General features: G+C 38.4%; 1 protein-coding gene and 1 long non-coding RNA gene across 3 annotated transcripts in view; one reads left to right on the forward strand and one right to left on the reverse strand.

The window, feature by feature from the left end:
• The window catches only part of LOC144025349 (uncharacterized), a 64,253-nt gene that overhangs the window by 33,384 nt on the left and 7,149 nt on the right, over positions 1-23,720 (reverse strand). The window lies entirely within an intron of this gene.
• On the forward strand, positions 568-18,426 carry LOC144025344 (uncharacterized). 2 transcript variants are annotated; one of them, XR_013284838.1, is made up of 16 exons: positions 568-877; positions 1,764-2,018; positions 3,805-4,068; positions 4,248-4,292; positions 6,058-6,348; positions 8,459-8,711; positions 10,222-10,279; positions 10,398-10,492; positions 11,044-11,261; positions 11,338-11,600; positions 11,714-11,842; positions 12,775-12,904; positions 13,005-13,052; positions 13,498-13,852; positions 16,885-17,085; positions 17,164-18,426. XR_013284838.1 is itself a non-coding variant. In XM_077531223.1 (14 exons), exons 1-14 carry the CDS (start codon positions 658-660, stop codon positions 13,806-13,808), a joined length of 2,580 nt encoding a protein of 859 aa, XP_077387349.1. In that variant the 5' UTR covers positions 568-657; the 3' UTR covers positions 13,809-14,469. The 2 variants fall into 2 exon arrangements, 1 of the variants encoding a protein (XP_077387349.1); XM_077531223.1 differs by lacking the exons at positions 16,885-17,085; positions 17,164-18,426 and having other exon boundaries at positions 13,498-14,469.

The following is a 23,720-nucleotide window of genomic DNA, read 5'->3' on the forward strand; positions in this document are numbered from 1 at the left end:
CCTGTTTAAACACAAAGAACTTTGGACAGATTGTCATTTGTAATTATAACTGACGATTGTCTTTGATGCTGAAACAACCAGGCTGAAGTCCTTTTATTCCTCTTAATGAACATTTAATGAACATTGTTGCAGCACTTCAAGTGTAATAATGTAATTATGTAAGTGGTTGGTTGCCATATATATTATCTGTGGTACTGAGGTGATTAATAATACTGAATTATGTTTGTGACATTTAACTCAGTCACCTTAGCTGACCTTACCTAGATGTTTTAGTATTACACTATAGCCTGATGATGTACAGTATTTGTAAATGTACAGTAATCTGACCAGGGTGTTTTGGCGGCCTCTGGTGGTTAAAACAACACCATAGGCTGATTCAAGAAAAAAAAAAAAAAGTCTTCAACACACTTCTCGACATCTAATAGCTAGAAGTTGTACGCCCTTTAAATAACATCTTTCGATTTGTGCGTGTGTGTGTATTTTTGTACTATACACTCAGCGTCTCTGTTCACGGATGGTCAATGTAGTTGCCGTAGAACGCCCACTAACAAGTCCCCTCCAACCACCTCTGTCCCGCCCTCCCAGAAGAAACTTGTGCGACGGTCCTCAAGAGTTTGTGGATACTTTTACTCGACGACGTTTGTGTGAAACGAAACGATGGCTGAAGTAGCACAAACACTGTCAGAATTGACATGCGATGAGTTCCAAAAGCTGTGTAAGCAACTGGTGAGCCGTGGGTCGTTGAAAGAGGGGAAGTACAGCACCACAGAGGAGCTGCTCACTCTCTTGACTTCGTCGCTGGGCAAGGAGGAAGCTCACAAAGTTATCGATGCTTCGCTGGAAGAAATTGGTTACAGGGCGAAGAAACAAAGTACCGGTAACTATTTCTGATATTTGTGTTTTCTACAGAAGAATTGATAATTTACAGCCCAACCAAAAAACTGCAACCGGAAATTGGGCGGAGTGATAAAGTTTGCTTTCACTTTCGATTGCGCAACTACGACACGTTTAAAATGTTACTTGGACGTGGCGTGGGTATATTACAAAAAAGTCAAACCAGCTGTATAACGTGAACAAAAATAAATAAGTAAATAAATTAATTAAAATATATATTTATATATATATATATATATATGAATTAGTTAAGGATAACAGATTTTATACTATTTTTTTAAATGTTGTGAATCGGCCCAATTTGACTTGTCCAGAAATCATTGTAAATAAATGAACAATTTGTAATAATCATAATTGTGAACACGTTTTGGCTTCGATATTTGCAAATATCAAAACTGTGACCAAATGGAGAGTGACATGAATTATGCTTTTCGTCTCCACATGTGAGTCTAAAAGTGGTTGAAATGGTCAAATGTATTAAATGTTGAATACTAATCAGAAAAAAAGTGTCCAGGTGTTTTACTTGGCTTTAAGAAGGATTTTAAACAGCCCATACGGAACATTATTTGTGAGATGACAAGTGTGGGTAGTAGAATAGGTCATGTACTATACTGATAGTACCGGTAACTGTTTTATTCTTGAATTTGTTTGTTCTTGTGTAGTGCTCATTCCATGTTATTATTATTATTATTATTATTATTATTATTATTATTATTATTTAAGAAAATTCTATGAAGGATTACTGGCCTCTTTTCATGTTTCTATACAGTTTGAAAGTTTCCCTCATTTTCTTTTCTGAAATTGTAACAAATTGATTCCAATAATGTGATGTTTTTATCTTGTTTGTGTCGGTTTGCATTGTTTTTCAGATAAATCTGCACGAAGGGAGCTTGGAGAGTTGAGGCCATGGTTTATGTCAGAGGCGTCATTTTTACTGGTGGATTATTTAAGTGATGTCTTTTTGGATTCCCGTGATAGAAACAGGTTAGAGTACAGATTATCCCGCTCCGATAGACGTGAAAGGGCACGGTGTCTGATTGACCAGGTCATCTTCAAAGGTGAAGACGCAAGCAGGAAGATGTTGTCCTTCCTAAGAGAAAGCAAGCCTTTTCATAAAGTCCCCGGTGAGTTGAAACTGCCCTATAGTGGCCATGCGTTACCATATAAAACAAAAAATACCTTCATTATTCGCAGGGCATCATGTTTATGTGTAACACGTGATATACAGTATAATGTAGTATGTGCCGTCATGGCTCAGGGGTGAGTGTGGTTTTCTCCCAACCCGAAGATTGTGGCTTCGATCCTCAGCTCCTCTGTTCATGTTAAAGGTTCCTTGAGCAACATACACTGAACCCCCCGTTTTTCCTGATGCTTTGTCATCAGTAGGTAAAATGAGGACAAGCCTATTTAACATTTATGGTATTTACTGTACAAGTACAAATTTGTAAATTTGTTTGCATACAAAGAAATGACCAAGCTCCAATTTCAAATGGATGTTTATTGACTACGTTCGTTTTTTGTTTTTTTTGAGCTGCCCACAAAGAATCTGAATATAGCTCAAACAACACCACGACATCGAAACATAGTGACTTTTTCATGACTTTTGCTGAGCCACCATTAAATCAGTTTTCTGCTGTATGTGCATGTGCATTGACCTCTTAGGAGCAGTGTGGTGCCACACATGCATGGAGTACACAACACTTACATTAAAATAAGAGTTGAAGAAGAAAGTGGCAATTGAGCTTTATTGACATCTCCTTTTCACAGACTAGGAAGAATATTTGCTTTTCAGCTTTGTCACTATGTGTTCTTAGAGCGTTTTTGTGTTAATATTCGTTATTTTGTAGGAACATCAATCCTGAATGTCGATTCTAATTTCCGCTTAGCATGTCTATAGGATTTTACACTGACTTTAGTATTAGCACTGGCAATGTTTCAAAAACAAATTATGCCTTGCATTTAAATGTGTGGAATTATTTTTGTTGTTAGTTTTACAGTAAACAGATTGAGCCTTTGGCACATTGTTTTTCTTCAATTATAATTATTGTATGGTTATTAAAGAGCCCCAAGTGAAATGAATTGCCTTGCTGTTGTGATAATAGACGTTCTTATAACTTCTACTTTCACATACGCGGAGGAGCAACACATACCAGAACTCCTCTGTTCTTCATCATTATGTACTTTGTGTAAAATCTTTGAGAACCACTAGCATAGACATAACCCCCCCCCCCCCCCCCCCCCCCCCCCCCCCACCTTATGGACCCTACCAAGAATAGCTTTTTCACATTTAACTCATTCACTGCCAGTCATTATAGAAAATTTTTACATTTCCAATACTCACGTGATATTACATTCAATAATTATATATAAACCGAATCTACCAAATAACAGAATAGACTCCCTACTTTTTGTCCCGTCCTGTTCTTTTATAATTGACAGCAGAAAAATGTAGGTTTGCCAAAATACAGCCATTTCTCCCATGGACTCTGAAACTGTGTTTATTTCCTATAAAATGGGGCAATGATGTCATCTACCGGTGGTTGGGCATCAGTAAAGTTGTTTCCAAGTTTGATATTTACAGTGGAGCATGCTCAGATTCGCCCCCATTTAGCACCGCTCTAAAAAATACAATTGACAAGTATACTTGTCAAAGGCAGTGAATGAGAGAGCTAATGGGGATCCAATAAACAATAACATTTAATGCAAGCTAAAATTGTATCCAATTTTTTGTTTAGTAGATGGAATAAGGAATAGACTAATCCATTATAAAAATATTCGATAGCGACAGCCCTAGTTTATTTGAATTAGGGAGCACTTGAGACTTGTGAATTAATGTATGGTCTCCCTGTCTGAGATATCTGATTTGACGTCATCTCACTTTTTGTTTTTATTGTTTGCATTGTTTTTCAGGTGACACTGAACAAATAAGGCTTCGAGAGTTGGAGCCTGAGTTTATATCATGGGTATCTTCATCACGTTTACATGAGCTGTTGCGTGATCTTCGCGTTAGTCATGTTTTGAGTCCCAGCGAAATGCAAAGGATACTGTGCGAGGGGCCTGACATAAGAGAACAAGCAAGTTCTCTGATTCACCTGGTCAGCCAAAAAGGTCCAGAAGAAAGCAGGAAAATGTTATCTTTCCTAACTGAAAGAGATCCTCCCTTTTTTAATGTCCGTAAGTAATTTATTTTGTAAGTGAGCAATTATTTACACCACTACTGCATGCTGTACTACAACTACCGTACTGTACTACTACTCCAACACTAACATTACTACAACTTCTTGAATTAGATCATAAAGTTATGAACCCAGCATTAAAAGAACTTTTATAAATTTCTAACTGCATGTTTTTAGAAGCGGGCACCAGTGGCACCAGCGGCACCAGCAGCGCCAGTACTGGTAAGTCTTGTTGAGTCCTCTCAATGATGTTAACTGAGCCACCATTAAAGCGATCTACTGTTTGACATGATTATGGAGAAAAGAGTTGAGCTTACACATTTGGAGTCAACAAGCACTTTAAAACTTGTGTATAACTGTGACCCGCATCAAGGTCAATAATGAGATTTGTGTTTAGATAAGGGGTATTTTTCTTTAAAGTAACTATTATTAGACACTATAGCTGTTCACAATCTGAGCAAGATTTATAACATCTGTATAATAAATTTTCCAATTTTAATTTTTCAAAATGAATTGTTAATTGGTTGAGGATTAATTAAACTTTTGACAACTATACCAGTGATTTTTTTTTTTTTTTTTCATGAAACATGTAGAATTTATTTTAACAAATCCCAGTAAGGTGAAAACAAATTTGTCTTCTGAATTTGACACATCACAAGCATGCTAAATTTGAGTGATTACAAAAATCGGCAAGTATGAATTATGACACTTGACAATCTTTAAAAATCAGGCCATGACACACTGTAAATTCCTATGCATACTTACATGTTTGAGCCACAAAAATATATCTGCCTTTGTATATTCTGAATTAAGCAGCAAAAATCCACCCATTTTTATCCATCCACCTGCTGTTAACTAAAATGACTTGGTGCCCAAGAGCTGAGGTAATGACCAATCACGGCTCACCTGTTTTCTGGTCATGTGATGTTTGCAAGCAGAGCCCTTAGCTTTTTTTATTTATTTTATTTTTTTTAAGGAAAACAAATGGTGAAAAAATTTCTCCACAATTGAGTTTTCAACAATCATCTTCAAACATGTATACAGTAATGTAATGTAATGTATTTCGAAACAAATCTCTGGAATCACTCTCCAGTGGCTTTAGTATCATGCAAGTTTGAAGAGAATTTAGCTCAGTATGAGGAGAAAATGTAATGAATAAAAATGAAATAAAGTAAAACTTCTCACCCTTTGGGGATGCCAAACAAGGCCAATAAGTAGACCAAGTCAAGGATCAGTCAATGTGACCAAAGTTGGACCGACTGCTGCATTGGCCTCAATGTCAGAATGTCGGGCCGTAAAAGTGACAGCTGATGCATGGCAACAGCTCTAGCCCAACACAAACTACTACGTAACTTCGGCACATGTGTGAAAAGTAATATCCCTCCTCAATACCATCGGTGGCGATAGTCAGTTGTTCCCATTCAAAAAAAAAAGAAAAAAAGAAAAAAAGATAACCGGGAGCTCTGCAAAGTGCAAGCGGGGTGAGCGTCGAGCTGGTGTATACACACTGCGAAAGGACACGATCGACCAATCCTGTGGCCTGGACAGACTTGGAATTTTAACACTTTATCCACTGCAGCGATCGATTTTAACAAAACAAGCCTACTCAAATTTGTCTAGCCTCACTGTTTTCACTTGTTTAAAAAAGCGTTTACTGATTAGTTCTCAAGCTATTTTCACCACTTCAAATAGGTTAGTATTGCATAAATAACAGCCAAGCCGAGGACAGTCACACATACTACTGCGAGTACATGGGTTCGTCCACTGGCTTTTTTCCTATATGTAGGAGATCCTAAATCTGCTGAAAATTGATATAAAACAAGCATAAAATCACGACTGAGTCTTTTGGGGTGGAGGGCTTTAGTGCAGACATCGTTTTTAAGTCCATATCGATAAAATAAGAGCCATTGTTTGTATAAGTAAAAAGGGAATGATTTCCTTGTCTGAGAAAGCTGACAGTTTTTGTTATGTTTGCATTGTTTTTCAGATGCCTTTTTCAGTGGAGAGTCTGGGTTTGAACAGGTTGTCGACAAAACGTTGATAGAGTCTCCAGTGTTTAGAAGGCCTCAGTATGTGTCGCGGAAACTTTTATTTAGGCTGATGAACAGTCTTGAAGAGGATCATATCTTGAGTTCTGAGCAAAGAAGTATGATAATGTCTTCAAACTCTGATATCAGAAGTATGGCATTCCATCTGAATCATTTAGTCGACCTGAAAGGTCAAGACGCACGCAGGATGATGACGTCTCACTTGAGGCATTTAGAACCTCAACTGTACGGTGAGTTGTAGCTTTCCTTGACGACCACGTTTAACCATCATATGCCTATATTTTAATCAACCAGACACACCTATGTTGTTACCACTGCAACTTTATTTACAATGTGTCCTATTCAGGTGTGACATGTTTATTATATACAGTTATGTGAAAAAGTATTTGCCTCCTTCCAAAGTTTCTCATTGTATAGTCACCACATCTAAAAGTTTCTGATCATCAAGCTAGTCTTGATGTCAGAAAGGCAACACAAGTAAATACAAAATACAGTTTGTAAATGGTGTTTTTTTAAATTAAAATTGAATAAAAAAAATCACTACATATTAGACAAAGAGAGAGGCCACAAGATATCAAAAAGAAACATACAGTAATGTTTTAATCCAAAGTAATTCAATAAGAAAAAAAAGTGGTTGAAGTCTATCAGTTTGGAAAATATTACAAACCCATTTTCAAGGTTTAAGGCAAGCCATGCTGAGCCCATATCCACAAATAGTGAAAACAGGGAACAAATATGAACCATCCGAGGGGTTGTTGCCCAACAAAAATGACTAACTCATCCAGGAGGTCACAGAAGACTACAAAACTTATCCAGCAGCAATCACAGTAACGATCTTAAATCAAACCTGTCTCAACAAGCAAGTACAGGGGCCTCATTTATAAAGCTTGCGTACGATCAAAATGAGGCCAAAACTCTATGTACGAACATTTCTGCGCCAAAGGTGGTATTTATAGAAAACACACTAAACGTGAAACTTTACGCACGTCAAGTCTGGACCTACCGTACGCAATCCGCACATTCTGGAGACATGGGAAAACAGCGACACAATCAGTTTTGTGGTGCATTTCTAATCCTCAAACGACATGTATGCTGGATGTTGGGTCACATATATTAATGTTTGTTTTGCTCCAGAGTTGCTCGGATGTCACAAACGCGCAGTGGGGCGGAAAGCTGCATGCGAATGAACATTTTAAACCCTCGTTTTCTCTCATTGATCACCTATCTTGAAAACGCCTCATGCAACAAATCATATTAATGACAACTATGTAGGCATACTGCACGCATTACATCATCGCGCCGCGCAACAATATGCCCCAATGGTAACTTCACCCGCTCGCGCCGCGCAATTGCCATTAAAGGCTAAATAAAACGCACAAGACACAAGACAATAAGGATTGAAAAAATAGCTAGAAAAATAGTTTGGTGCAAGCATCTTTGCTATAGGGAGATAGGGTTTCGTCAAGCAAATAAATAAATGCGTGCGTCAATAAAGTCTGCCATAAACGTTCACAATGCGATCCACGCAGCCGTGATGCTGGATGAAGATCCATAAGCAACACATTAGGAAATATTAACAACAATAATAGGGCGGCCTATTGATCGCCTAATTTAGAGATAATTTAGTAAGTCTGAGTGAAAACAATACAAGTGTAAGCGGTTAAGAAAATGGATGGATGGATTATCATTATTATTATTATTCCTTTCCTTATTTAAAAAATAAAATCTGCGTCTGTGCGCCATGTGGCGGCATTATCGTGATTCGTGTCCCGGTTGCTTTTATTGGCCTTCTGTGACTCGACCTCTTCAATGAGGGTTTCAATGTACATCTTGTTTTAAAATCTTTATTTTTTTAATTTTTTTTTGTAGGACCTACTGTTCACACCATAATTGTAGTACATTATGGTGACTATGGTGGCTTTCTTTCTTGCCTTTCATTGATCGTCCAAATTGTTTTGGTTTGATGTTCTGCTTATTAATACGCAGATGAGTTGCTTTCCATTGCCAAATATGGGGTGAAATAGGCGGACTTGGGGCGGGGAACGGCGTGGAATCTGCCGCGCACACCGGTTGGGATCGTGTGGCATTTATAAAGGGAACTTGCGTGCAGATTTGCGTATGTGTGTATACGCATGGTTTTATAAATTAATTTTTTTTCTGCGTACGTGCGTTTTGAGTTTCGTTCCTACGTACTTTTCTGTGCAGGTTTTCACACACAATTTTATTAATGAGGCCCCAGGTCTGAAATATTTAAGCCAATACTAACTACTACTGCTATTTTAATTCCAAAATATTCACAACAAACTGGGTTTTGTAAACCTTTTCTCCTCCTTTCTACAGGGTGCCGCCTTGTTGATCAATATAAAGACATGCTGATCGACATGGTTGAAGATGTTCAAGATGTTGACCTAATACTACATGATCTCAACGTGAGGGGACTTGCTGTAAGTGATGAAATCAAAGCCATCGGCAACACCAAGGAAAAGATGTCCAAAGTCATCGATAATCTGAAATCTGTGGAAGAAAAACGGATCTTCTACACCAGCCTACGGGAGTGGCTGCCGAATGAAACACACACAATTCTAGTGAAAATGTAAGTCTTTAAGTTTTGCATTTGATTTTATGGACTTAGTTAAATTCCGTATCGCATTAGTCTTGTTGATCAGAAATTTGTGTGGTGCATGCAAAAATGCATGTGTCAAAGCTATTTTAATCATTTTAAAAAACATTTGCAGCACCTGGAAGTTGCAGGGAGACCCGAAACCAATATTTTGTGTTCCGCACGGACACTTATTGCTGACAGACTCCGATTCACCACTACTAACTCTTTTACTGTCGTTAACGTTAATTGACGTTAACGTAACGGAAATCCCAATGAATATTACAAAAATACAAAAGATACAAAAATATTAGTATCAAAGTCACTGTTGTGAAGAAAATGTATCTGTTCACTAAAAGCTTCTTTTCTCATTGTTTTCTTGGTGCCACTCAAACTACCTATTTTCAAATATTTTCAAAGAGCGGAATAAGGTAGAATCATACTTTATTTTTCTAATGAGAGAATGGATCAAATCTTTCATATGGTATCTACCATGTTTATGTAGTCATAGCACACAATATTCTGTTTGCCTTGAGAGACGAGTGAAAATGCTCGAAATTGGCCTGCACTCTGGGGGGTTGTCTTTTTGGATAACATGTGGCAGTAAAAGAGTTAACTAAGATGCTACTTAGGGTTTGTTTGTGGTCTCTTTAGACTGAAAAGGGAGAAAATTAACATCGCTATGTCTTACATTTGTAACAAAACAATCTGCATCAAAATCGCTTAATAAATACGAGCTTTAAGGAATTTATTGCTGCCGGCCAGACACACGTAAGATGGAGGGTGGCCCTACGTGCATCAGCAACAGGAAGCGGTAAACATTGAGCAAGACTCTTCCAGATACGGCACTTCAGCTGAGTTTTTTTTTTTTCTCCCTCTCTCTCACTCCTCTAAGTAGCGTGCAGGTGAGACCATTCAGCATTTACCATAAGTAAGGACTATTATACTCCACTTTTACACCACCAAATGTGCAAAACCAAGTCAAATTGACACAATGCACTTAACAGACGCAAGGGTGTTTGCATGGACGCTGGCGGTAGAAACGAACTCACTATGGACGTTTATGGATTTAAATGGGATGGAACTAGGGTGATGGTACGAGAACTTGGAGCATAATGTAAGTTTTTTGAGAAACTTTTCTGTGCGCGCGTGTGGTACCGTTAGTATGCTTCATCTTTTGTAGGCTTCGACAACCCAATATGTTTGAACGAGACAAGCGAATCCCTCAGGCTGATGAAGCCTATGATGAAGATAAATCGCTATTTAAGTGCATTAATATTGTGATCAAATTGAATTTTTCATTATGTTGGACGATGTACTCAGGAAAGGTACAATAAGTAAGTGATTCGAGGTTATTTAGGGCTATTGGTACTCACAATTGTGAATCGTTTAGCATAGGCTAATTTTGGGGAGGGGTCTATTAGTCGATTAATCGATTGAATAATTGATAGGTGACTCAATTTTTAAAAAAGTCATGAGTGACAGCACTATACTCACCTTTCAGGGAAACTGAGTCATCATTGATGGAGGGCAACAAAAGCAAATACTTTGAAATGGTGGAAGTAAGTACATCTTATACAAAATGTCTATATTCGGATTCTTGATGTGACACCAGAATGAAATTCTATAAAAAAATCTAAATAACATGGAACTTAATTGCATGTTGATTCCTTTAACCAGGCGAAGTGGTTCACTGAAAATGCAACAGTTGCCAAGGATGAATGGGTTAAAAAAGAGCCGGAAGTAAGCCATGATGGTGATGGTACCTGGTACAGGTGAAATACATTTTCAACACTTACTGCACTCTAACATTTTATTTTATTTTTATTTTTTTAAATTTGTCATTAGGATGGAAAACTGATTTTTTTTTTTTCGTGGAAATTTTAGTGGGGAAAATGTTGAATTTTTGGTCAGTGGAAATTTTCGGCAAGCTCAAAATTGTTCCCAAGGGAAATCGATTGAGCTGAATGTTTTGAATTTCAAATGGGAACCATGTGAATCTGTTATGTTGAATGTCCCATTAGGAATGAATTAGGATTTCTTTGGTTGAAAATGTGGAATTCTAGGAAAACTAATGTTTTTGGAATGAGAAAAATAATATCCCCCAATACGTGAATTTTCAGAATATGTTCACGTTGGAATGATGCGAATGCCGTGAATTATGTGGAAGTAGATGCATGTCAAAATAATCGGTGGAATAACATACAAAGGAATAACGTGTAAATACTTTAGGCATTCACACAAGTTTGATTTCATTTGTGTTCCCCCCCCCCCCCCCCCCCCCCCAATTTTTATTGTTAACCATAATAACCTGGTGTCCCACCAGCTTCTCCTCTGTACCAGGTAAATTTGAGTGCAGTGTCTCAGGCCTCCGTTGGATTAGTCAGGATTCACTTATAAGCTTCAAGTACCGCTTTGGCAGATGGTGGGAGCACGATCACACAATTAAATCCCTGCAGTACATGCCCGCAGGCCCCCTACTGGACATCATAGTTACTGATGGGCAGTTTGATGAGGTCTATCTGCCACACTGGATCTGCACAAGTGAGGATGACTAAGTAAAAGACGTGGCATGGAGTGCTAATTATTAATTAAAAATGGTTCATTTTCTCTTGTGCAGCGGTTAATCCTACAATTTTGGAGAATTTTGCAGTTCTGCATTCAGACACTGATGGAGTTACTGTGGAGAAAGTGTCCGAGGTCACACCAACCCATGTCAAACTACCAGACCCAGTTTTCTCAGCAAGAGGAGTACTGCTCTGGCTTTTGCACTGGGTTGGCTTTCCAGTGTCTCTGAAGTGCAAAGTGTTGATATTTAGGACCACGAAAACATTCCTGACGCTACATGTTTATCTGATTCCGAGCGACTCTGCTCTTGAAGAGGTAATTATCTGTTTTGCTGGCGCAACTGTGACTGCTGCAGCCAAACTTTTACTAATTTAACTTTTGCTGTTGACGAAGCGTCTTTGTAACTGTAGTGTGCTTTTCCATCACAGGAACTACACAAGAAAGCAAAAGAGAAAGGCTATGAAAGTATTGACAAGCCCTACCCCAAAGGGACCTTGCTAATGGATGACCAATTCAAACTCAAAAGTGATGTTGATGGTGCAGAAATAGACCCAAGTGTATGGCTGAATGACTTTTGTATTAGTTAAACACAACTAATTGTACTAATAAGACCGCTTCAAAAATTGTGCTTCACAAGCTGGTCACCTTGTGCAATGTTACCACCCGCTTTTTTGTTCTCACTTTAACAACCATCACCGTGACCTGTACTAACTGCTCTTTTGGCCGTCCCTTCACTCACATGGGAAAATTCACTGGTTTATAATGTTTATCTTTAAAACATGGAGAATGGATAAATGGACTCTTTGGTAAGACTCACCATATCTTTGCGTTCTGTTCACAATGCATGCCGGCACCCGTGCTCTCTCTTACAGCAGTTTTATTAATCTCTTTGTTCCCAAAGTCTACACTACTGATGATTGACATTTTTTAATTTCATGCCCCAAATGACGGGAGCACTCTGCAACAAATAATGAAATTCGCTTCATTCATTCCTAAAGTTAAAGTACCACATGACTGTCACACCCACCGAAGTGAGATGAAATTTGGTCTCTGCATTTGACCCATCCCCTGAGGGAATGGTGAGCAGCAGTAAGGGGCTGTGCTCAGGAATCAGTTGATGATGGAACCTACCAATCCCAACCCACAATCCCTATTGAGCACACAATCTCTCAGTCTCAGGGTGGACACTGTACAACTTGTCCAGTGAGCTGAGTAGAATCAAAAGTTCAAAAGTTAGTCAGCGCTACTGTACATGATTAGTACACCTGTAGCCTGAAACCTTTTATTCCTCATGTGCTAACATAATGTAACTTATTATGTAACAACGTAATGTCAGCTTGTCATTGCAACTATATGTTCTGCTTGGATACATTAAGGATAATAAACAAACTGCAGGGACCTAAAATGGTCAACAATACTGATATTTTCTCTTGACTTCAACAGTTGAGTTAAAAAAAAAAATCATAATTCTTTTGTATTTCTTTCACAGGAGTTTACGCTCACATATGAAAGTTGGGACCCAAATTACTTTGAGGTGTTCATTGAACAACCAAGGGATAAATTCACTCTCAAACTTGAAAATTCAGCTGGAACAGCGTGGAGCTGCGGGATTCGACAATGTGCGTGGTGATCATTTTAGAATTATCAGATGTTTGTCTGTCTCCATTTCAAACATGTTACTCTGGTGGTCGTTAAACTGCATTGTGTTTGTTTTTTCAGTCGACTACTCAAGTGTTGGAGACCCTGTGCCTGAAGTAAGCACATATGGTGAGAATGTTTTTGTTTTACTTATTTTTGTATCAACATTACTGAAAATATTCAACAAAATAAGATATTGTTTAAAATCAGACACACGTGCGGATGCAAGATAACATAAAAGAAAACCTACTCATTGTTTAACCTTCAAAGGTAATTTCTTGTTTTCGTGTTTTGTTTTTACAAACAAATGTTAGTCCCATCGAAGATGGATTAAGAAGGTAAAAGTTAGACTATAGCATGCCATGTTTGTTGATGAGTTTGCTCAATGATAGTTCTACAGTGTTTTTACACAACCATTTCAAAAATCTTAAACGTGACAGAAAGATAACGGCTTTGGACTGTAATGTTGAGGACACATTCGTTCACAATTGCTGTTGGATGTTCGTGCCATAGTACTCCACAAACAAAAGCGTAACAAAAGACCATTTTAACATTTTGCGTGTTTTTTCCACAGATGCTGAGCTTCTTAGAGTGAGGTCTGTCTTTGTTGATGGGGTCAGTCCAGAAGTTATTAATCAGTTAATGGATGACCTTTTGGGTGTATACCTGAATGACGGTGAGAAAAATGCCATAACAAAGGGGAACATGATCCCCGTACACAGAGCACGCGAACTGATCGATACAATCAGGATGAAAGGACCCGAAGCTTCTGGGAGGATGATCTATCACCTGAAACTCAGGGACCCTACACTTCATGGCCTGTTGGGGCTGCCCTCCGCCCCACGCCTTGAAGTGGCTAAGCTGCCTCAAGCTCGTAGGATCTGAAGAAAACATCAATGATCATCATGTGATAGTGGCCTCACAGAGAGGTAGATGACTGAAAATGTTTTCATTGTTTCGTTGGTGCCTTTTGTGGTACAGTTAAATGCCTTGACTTAATTTTCTATCTGCAATCTAATTCAATAACCTAAATCACCCCCAATTTTGCCCTGGTATTATTTCAAAGTATTTTTGACCTGCAAAGAAGCTCTTTGTTATGTGACAACCTATCACCATCACCTGGGTGTGTAACTTCTGTGAGTCATATTTTAATGGCATGACATTATTTGTATATATAGAGTAGCCTATTTATCGCTGGCATTCAGCCGCAACGTAAGTCACAATTCACTGCTACATTACTGCTTTGCACACTCTCGGCATTCTCACCTCTGGAAACTTTTTAAATACAGTCGGAAAGCCATTTCAGGTGACTACTCTTGAAGCTCATAGAGAGAATGCCAAGAGTGTGGAGAAACACCCCCCCAAAAAAAAACACCAGAGAAGAGTGACTTTGGAAGAAACAGGAATATAAAACATGTTTTCAATTATTTCACCTGTTTTTTTAAGTACATAACCCCACATGTGTTCATTCATAGTTTTGATGCCTTCAGTGAGAATCTACAATGTAAATAGTTGTGAAAATAAAGTAAATGCATTGCACGAGAAAGGTGTGTCAAAACTTTTGGTCTGTACTGTATGCAACAATACTATAGGAGAGGGGAGGGGTTGAGGAGTTGGGCACAACTTGAGCTACAATTTAGTTCCAACCCCAACAGATGGACCAACGCGAGCATTGTTCAGTGCACATGTAGGTGTAAAATGAATGTATTTTATAATAAAGTATTTTGGGTCATGCCCTGTGTGATACTTTATTATACGTATCATATTTGTTCAGAAGTGACGAGGGAGCCATCGAATAATCTTTTGAAAAAATGATAATGGTAAATGGCACTTAATTGATATGGCGCTTTTCCACCTTACAAGCACTCAAAGCACTTAACATTTGACTACTCATTCCCCTACTGATTACGTGGCATCAGTAGCAACTAGGTATTCAGTATCTTGCTAAAATAATAATACATTTAAAAAGGAAAAAAAACAAAAAACAAAACTATCTTGCTAAAATATACTTCGACGTGGTCACAATGGCATGGGATCGAACCTATAACCTCTGGGTTGGGAGACAACCAACCTACCACCGAGCCATACCGCCCCTACACGCTTAGCATAGATTAAAGACTCTTAGCATAATGATACGCGTTAGACATCCCAAGGAGCCCATCAACATTCGTGTCAAGCTCGTGCGAGACCTCTTGCTTATCTAGGCTGTAAAAAATAACTATTTTACTGGCAGCACTGTTCCAATAAAATAACTGTAACTTTCTACAGTATCTTATTGCTGAGAGAAAAAATACATCATAGTTTAATAAAACACCCCAGTATGAATAGTGTAGATAGGGAGACAAAAAAAAAAAGAAGTGATTTCTGATATTTAGTCTTACATTGTCCACCCACCGCCCCTGTAATTTGTCCGGATGGGCTTACCCTACGAGCCAACCTCCACCAGCCCAAACTTCCCGGAGAGTTCCTGAGGGTAACTCCGATTTGAGTTGACATTTGTGAGAAACGAAACGATGACTTCAAGTGTAGCTAAAGTTATTCAAACGCTGTCAGAATTGACGAGCAATGACTTCCAGAAGCTGTGTAAGCAACTGGTGAGCTGAGGGTCGTTGAAGGAGGGCACGTACAGCACGACAGAGGAGCTGCTCACTGTCTTGACTTCCTCGCTGAGCAAGGAGTAAGCTTACAATGTTATAAATGGTTCGTTCGAGGAGATTGGTTACATGGCGGAGAAACAAAGCACCGGTAACAATTTCTGACATTTGTGTTTTCTATAGAATAACTCCTAACCAACACAAACGTAGAAAGTGCAACACGAAATTGGGCGGGATAATAATGTCTGCTTTCACTTTTGACTGGCAAATGCAGTACATCCCCCCCCCGTTCATTTCAAGTGTATTGTTTTTCACAAGCCATAAAATTGCAATATGTTTCTGATTTTTTTTCCACAAACGCCTATACTGACAAATGACAATATGTATGTTGAGGAGCTGCTGTATTAAAAGATGTAGTCCTCCCCAGATATCAGGGTTTTCATATGTTTATTATGAATATTTATAACTTTATTATGTATAGGCTTTATAAAAAAAGTTTGACTTCTAGCTCTAATCTAATTAAGAGGATTTCCTGACCCTTTACTCTGCATCTGTCTTCTGTCATCTGGGCTAAACAAGCAATTCCCCTAGATTGGTCTGAAACAGGAAAAGGAAGAATGTCTTATTTCCTGACTTCTTGCCAGACACCAATAATGTTAAAACTCCAAACATGAAGGTATTTGGAAAAAATGTTTGCTAGGAATAATGTTTTTCCTAATCAACTCCCTATAAATGGCTTTGATTTGTGTTTTTCCTTTATCTGCCCATAATTTAAAATCTGCATCTGTCTTCCCCGTCGTTAAACAAGCAATTACCCTAGATTGGACTGAAACGGGAAAAGGACGAAATTTTCTGACTTCTTGCCATACACCAATCATGTTTTTCTACAATTGGCAGAAGACCTTTTCAAGTTTTTAGGCTCCTCTGAGTATAAATAAGCAAGGAGTAGGAACTTTAATTGTTATGAGTCAGTAAAATAAAACATGAGCATCCCCTGCTGAACCAAGCAGTACTACCATAGAACACGAGGTCACCCTCCTGTGTCATTCCTCATATACTGTGGGATGTGTTTGAAGAAAAAATATTTTGGTCTGTAAATCTTTCAACCTCCCCATTACTTGCTTTAGCCTAAAAAAATAATAATCTGTAAATGTCTAACTAAATGTTTTCTAGAAGTGGGCACCAGTGGCACTAGCGACACCAGCAGCACCGGTGACTGTATGACTTGTTCTGTTTTCTCAATGACTTAAGCTGAGCTGCCATTTAAATGAGCTTGTATTAACTATACTTTTTAGTCATAAAACTAGGTCATTTTTTTGTTTTTGAAATTTTTGTTTGAATTCATCTGTGCTTCATCTGTGTACCAGGTAAATATGAGTGCAGTGTCTCGGGTCTACGCTGGACTTGTAAGGATTCGGCTTTGAGCTTCAAGTACCACTTTGGCCAATGGAGGGAGCACAAGAACATCATGGAGGCCCTGCAGTACATGTCTGCAGGCCCCCTACTAGACCTCACAGTTAATCAAGGCCAGTTTGATGAGGTCTATCTGCCACACTGGATCTGCACAAGTTAGTAAGAATGACTGCCACTGAAAGATGATATTCAACAGTGGGGAAATTAACAATGATGCCTTTTCTCTTGTGCAGCTGTTCATCCTACAATTTCGGAGAACTTTGCAGTTCTAGGTTCACATATTGATGGAGTTACTGTGGAAAAGGTGTCCGAGGTCACACCATCCCATGTCAAGCTACCACACCCAGTTTTCTCTGAAAAGGGACTACTTCTCCGGTTTTGCCACTGTTGTGGCTTTCCAGTATCTCTGAATTGCAAAGTGTTGATATACAAGACCAGAAAAGCATTCTTGACGCTGCATGTTTATCTGATCCCGAGCGACTCTTCTCTCGAAGCGGTCATTATCTATTTTGATGGCACAAGCATGACTGATGCAGTCGAACATTTGCTAATGGCGAAGCGTCTTTGTGACTGTAGTATGTTTTAAAATCACAGGAACTCGAAAAGAAAGGTTATGAAAGCATTGAGAAGCCGAACTCCCCGGGAACCTTGGGAATGGAAGACCAATTCAAACTCAGAAGTCATGTTGACGGTGCAGCAATAAGCCCAAATGTATGGCTCAACTGCCTTTATTGTCTCTAAATACACTTAACTGTACTAATAAGACTACTTCAAAAAGTCTCCTCCACAACCCTGACACCATACACCACGCTGCCATCCATTTTGAATTATGTGTGACTTCCTGTATAACCGAAACTTTGTTTACATGGTAAGAAAGATGCAATAATGAAGGGGAACATGATCCCCACACACAGAGCACGCGCACTGATCGATACGATAAGAATGAAAGGACCCGAAGCTTCTCGGAGGATGATCTTTCACCTGGAGCGCAGGGACCCTACACTTCACGGCCTGCTGGGGCTGCCTGCCGTCTCACGCCTGTAACAAGCTAAGACACCTCGAGTTTCTAGTATCCCTAGAAACTAGAGATTATTTTTTTACCTCATGATTATTTTATTGTGATTGTCACTGTCAGTGTATTGTTTATGACTATGTTTTGGGCTGGGTAATGGAGTCATTGAATTGTTATGGTCTTGTGATGATAAAGTTGTCAGTTGCTATTTTCCTGTAAAAGTCACTTAGTCCTGTATTTTAGGTTATTCATTTGTGACTTTTATTTTGTCATATAAGCCTTTATTCTGTCATATAGAATTGTGCATTGCCTTAGCAAGAGTCACTGAATTACTTTTGTTAGTATGTGAAGGTCTCATAGGTTGCTGCCATGCATCCAGCGCCAGCCCTGCTGTCTCAGTTGAGGATTCTCAGTCAAGGTTTTTCAGGCCATCTGAATTCAGCCCTGCTCTCTTGCTAATTTGTATTTCAGCATATAAAGACTGTTCCCCAACTACCCATTGGTCGGACTCGTAACTCTAGACCTCATGTGACATTTATATTTTCATATCTTAAGCCTTTATTTAGGTGGCAGAGATTTTTCAACAAAATCATCAGATTTGATATCACTATTTAAAAGGTTGTAGCTTGAAAATGGTTAGAGACAAAGACTTACTGTAAATGTTGCTTGGTGCGATTTTGCCGTTTTGGCGCATAAAGGGCAGGCCACTTTATATACAGTACGCAATAAGTAAATATATGTTTATCTAAAATAATATATAACTGATAAAGTCATATAATTCACGGCCTGTCTTGCTTTATTCTACAAATGTTTAAATAATTTAAACTTTTTCAAAAGTGATGAAGCAGCCTTCCAACGGTAATCCATCATGACGGTAAAACGATTTGGATAATGGACGAAGGAATACACACGCTATTCAAGGAGCCTCTAAACTCATGTCACACTAGTGATAGTGGTAAATATCTTTCAAATTAATGTAGTCCATTAATGGGCAAACTTTCCTGCTCAAAGGCCACATTTGAATTTTCAAAAGGAAAAAAAAAATAAATAAAAATAGGCAAACATTTGTCTAAAATAGTTTATTTTAATATCCACTGCCCTCCATAAATATTGGTACCCTGGTTAAGATGCATTATTTAACTTTTAAGACATTCAAATAGATTTTTTTTTTTAAGTGCATGCATTTATTATTATTAATAATGTGCATGCATTATTATTAATAATGCATCATTATTGTATGAACCCCCCCACATTCAGAAACAATTATATTGCATCAAGTACCACAATTATTAGTACACCTGATTTGAATGCTTTGTACATTCGCGGTGATTGGGATGCAAAGAAACGGCATTCCAAGTGTTTGGAATAGGTATGTTGCAACAGCCCTCTTGATCTAAAGTATCCCCTGCCAAACTAAGCCACATGAGTGTGCTGTTGGCTTGTGTTTGAAAAGGCAAGCGGCTGCAGAATGATACACACGAGCACTCTACAATTAGGTTGTGACTCCTGACTAGCGTTTTGACCATTTCTTCTTTTCTACCATATTTCCTTTCCTGATCAATATTCTTGGTTTGATGGTTTAAGTGGAACTTGAGGAACACATATTGGAACAATCCTTTGTGTTGAACTGTAATAGGCTCCGCTTTCCATCCAGCAGTACAAGAACATTTTTATTTATTTTTTTTAATCCTATGTAATTACAGGCCAATAGCAGACCATGCAAAAAAATCTATTTTATTGAGTTTTTTATGACAACATATTTTGCACCTCTTTTCTCATGCTTCTCTTTGTCAGTTTCAAATTCTAATATCACTGACTAGGTACGTGTAGCTAAAGTAGGTTACAACATCTCTAGAGAGGTTCTTTGTAAATGAGAGAGATCCAGTTGTTGAAAGTTGTTGCTTGGTGCTCCCCCCCCCCCCCCCCCCCCCCCCCCCCGACTCGCCAACCTCACTGGATACATTTAAATATTATAGTATGCAATTATACCTTCAGCTGAAAACACAGGCTATTTATTTGTGGCGGGTAGTGATTGAGGCCAGCTGTGAATCTTGTGAAAATCAGACTACCGGTAAATGATGTCTCTATTCACCAGTGACGCATCAAAGTTATACAAATTTATGCAGCCTAACATACCCTTAGTGAAGTTAAAAAATGCATTTTATTTTCCCAATACAAATGACCATATTACATTTACTTTATCTTTAAACTGACCACACAAAGCTTTTTTTTTTTTTTTTGCGACTTCAGGAATATTTTGCGTTGTAATGTGCATCTATCTGATCGATCCATAAAATGAATAGGAAATTTTAATCTGCAAAAACTTGTCTTGTCCTTTGTTCCTGTTCAAAGGTTGTTTTTATTAAACGGAAGATTAGTTTCTATTAGCCTTTGTTCATAAAACCTGCATAATAATAGCAGGGGAACATGATAATTGTAGTAAAATGCTAATTGATAAAACTAATTTCCTCTCACAGTGAGAGACCTCGCAGGCCCTGGAGGTGAATATAAGGTACAGGACATTTATCATTGCTTTTCCTTGCACCTTATACATCAGCATTCTCACAAAGTAAGTTACGAAGAGACAAAAAGTCCCTTAAAAAGAGGAATTTATGAAAGTGGAAGAAAAATTTGGTAACATGGAATACAATGTTGGCTCAAGCATTAGGTTTGTACAATTTTTTTTTAATTGCAAGTTTTCCAATAACTTTTCAATGACTCCTCTAAAGTTTTTCCTCTTAATTTCCAAGACAACACGGTCATTATCTGAAACATTATAGTCGATACATCTAAATCATGCCCTGCGATTGGCTGGCAACCAGTTAAGGGTGTACCCGACCGAAGCCAGCTGGGATAGGCTCCAGCATCCCCGCGACCCTTGTGAGGAGCAAGAGGTTAAGAAAATGGATGGATGGATGGATGGACTTCTAAATCAAACCAGACAGATCTTGATACTCTTTGCCATGTTGTAAATGCAACAGCAGCATCACTAACACAGTAACCGATGACATAAACAGACAAAATCTAACCTTTCTCCATTATAGAGCGCAAGAGAATTGGAGAATCAAGGAACAGCTTTAACGCAAATGCTCACCACATGCAAATCTGGTGGTCACATTACACTTAGTGTGACTTTGCACTTCTGTGACAGTTTAAATTTGAATCGCATGTTACACCATTTCATTTATGTTTTATGCATCCTAAATATTAACCAAACAATGTTTCCATGATTGTTGCTGGGGAGCTTGTTTACCTGCCTATGGCTAAAGCCAAACTGTGGGAAGGGTTTTACTTTCTGGACATGGATTTGACACCTGTGAAAGTTACTATAACCTGGGGACCCAGGGTACCTGGACTACACCTCACTGAATGTTATACCAACTGTAATTTTTTTTTTTAATATTTTTTTTAATGTGGGTAAATGTTAGATGATGTGATATTGACATTAATTTCACACTGACATCACCGCAAGCTAGATCTATGAGTATTGTGGAGGACAAGCACCCTCGATTTTACTTACATAGCCATTTTAATATGCATACTCAAGCGTATGGATGGATGTCTTCAAGCAGCAAAAAAAAGAGCTATAAGGAATAGGCTGCTAAAAGCTCATGAAAGCCAAATTTTATAACGGAAAAAATAATGCCAATAAGTCTGCATAACCATTGGCACTTTAATAGTACTATATTATTCTATTTGCTTTTTTGCACTTTCACCCCTACCCTTATACTCCATTTGTTTTGCTTGTAAATATGTATATTTTGGTTATCTAATTCTTCTGCTGCTGCTACCCACTAACTAGGTTATGTGAACACAGAATTTCCCCATTGTGTGGAATAAAGGTTCGTTATTCTATTCGATAGTAAGTTGTTTTAAAAAATATGATTGCTGTATTGTGCTACTATGTTGAAATTGACAAAAGATCTGGCCATTGAAGAAAACCAAGTCTTTATTAACTCAGTCACCAGCAGCCATTTTGGTTTATCTTCCGAGGCCCACCAAAATAATGGATTTTGTGGCAATATTGGCACAGAACCTTCGAAATATATATATATATATATATATATATATATATATATATATATATATATATATATATATATATATATATATATATATATATATATATATATATTTATTACTGGGGGTTTGGGGGGGCGCGTTTAAGCAGAACGTAGCTGTAGAGTATGGGATGGTTCCACCAAAAATGCCAGTTTCTGGCAAAAAAAAAAGAAGGAGAAAATTGAGAAAATAAGCTTTTTGTGAAAGGAAACATGTCAAGCTGAACGGTGACTTTGACTTCATTTCTGTTTTGGTGAGATCTCATCCTATTACACCTTTAATCAAAATGTAGAATATTTGGTAAATTAAGAAACATGTATCATGACAAGTTTTGAAAAAAGATGACATTTTACTTCTTTTAATTCTTCTTATAGCAAGTCAGTGTCCCATCAGTGGTGAGCACATACACAATGCGTCTGTCTCGTGTTCGGGAAGTAAGTATGTACAGAGGCGTACTAATTATGAACACTTTAACTACTACTCTCACTACCATATCCCAGACTAACCGCTACAAGAACTAATGGTCTGTAATTCAAACATCCGGCTGTCCGTGAGCCACCACCTGATCCATTCAGCTGAAAAAGTGTAAAATTTACCTTCAAGCCAAATGTGCTTTCGAAGATTTATCTGCTTGTCAAGACAGCACCAAACTAAGCAAGAAGACGTATGACACGAAAGGTCCTGTCTGACAGGAGAGGACAGACGTACCATCTCTGAGATGTGAGACAGGCACAGAGATGAGAAAATGGTGCTCCCACTACAGTGTCCTTAAGTCAGCTAACATCTATATGAGTGACAACTGTCAGTAGTTCTAATCAACAGCTGACTGCCAGGTTGTGGTGAATTCAAAGTGGTCTCAAAGCAGAACACATTTTTACATATTTCCTGTGTCTTTCTGTGGTAATCTAAGTCAACTGTTTTGAGGGGAATGCCTCCATGACATCGCCAACATCACATCTAAGTCACTACCCTCATGGATGGCCACTTAGAACCCATATTAGACTTAGAATTAGAATTTTGCACAGTTGACCAAGTCTGCTAGTGAGGAGGAAGATGACAGGCCAGGCACAGAGTCTGAGGAACCCGACGATCTAACATTGAAACGTTTGTCTGAACTTAGGACTATCGTGGTAACTGCATGAAATGGTTAAAGCATAGGATTCCTTTATGAAACATGTCATAAAATTCTGCGGGGTCGTCGACACTACTTGTACGATATGAATACGTACAAAACAATTTTTATCATAATAAAGAAGCGGCCACAGCAGCCAACATCAAAGTTCTTGACGTGCGTACAGGTATGTACAACAGCTATTGCTAGTCAAGCTAGGTAGTTACAACTAGCTAGTTTGGTTACTCTTCTGTACTGTATTTCTAAGTTTGAGGACCTTTGAAAAATACTATTAAAGTGTTTTGGGAACATAATTTGTGGTATCTTAAACTATTATCACCTTTTAGGGGTGAGCCAATTAGTCGCAGAAATTCGCTAATCGCAACCTGCCTGGGGCTATGGGCCCCTATCCCCCACGGATAGTGGGGGTAGACCGACCGACCGACCGACCGTCCGTCCGTCCGTCCGTCCGTCCGTCCGTCCATCCATCCGAACAGAATAAATACATATCTAAAAGTATACTATAGTCTAAATCTTGCTGCACTATTATTCACATTTGTGTGCTGCCGTTTCAAATGAGATAAAAAGTTTGACAGACGCCAAAA

Source organism: Festucalex cinctus, chromosome 9, assembly GCF_051991245.1.
Source record: "Festucalex cinctus isolate MCC-2025b chromosome 9, RoL_Fcin_1.0, whole genome shotgun sequence".
NCBI lineage: Eukaryota > Metazoa > Chordata > Actinopteri > Syngnathiformes > Syngnathidae > Festucalex > Festucalex cinctus.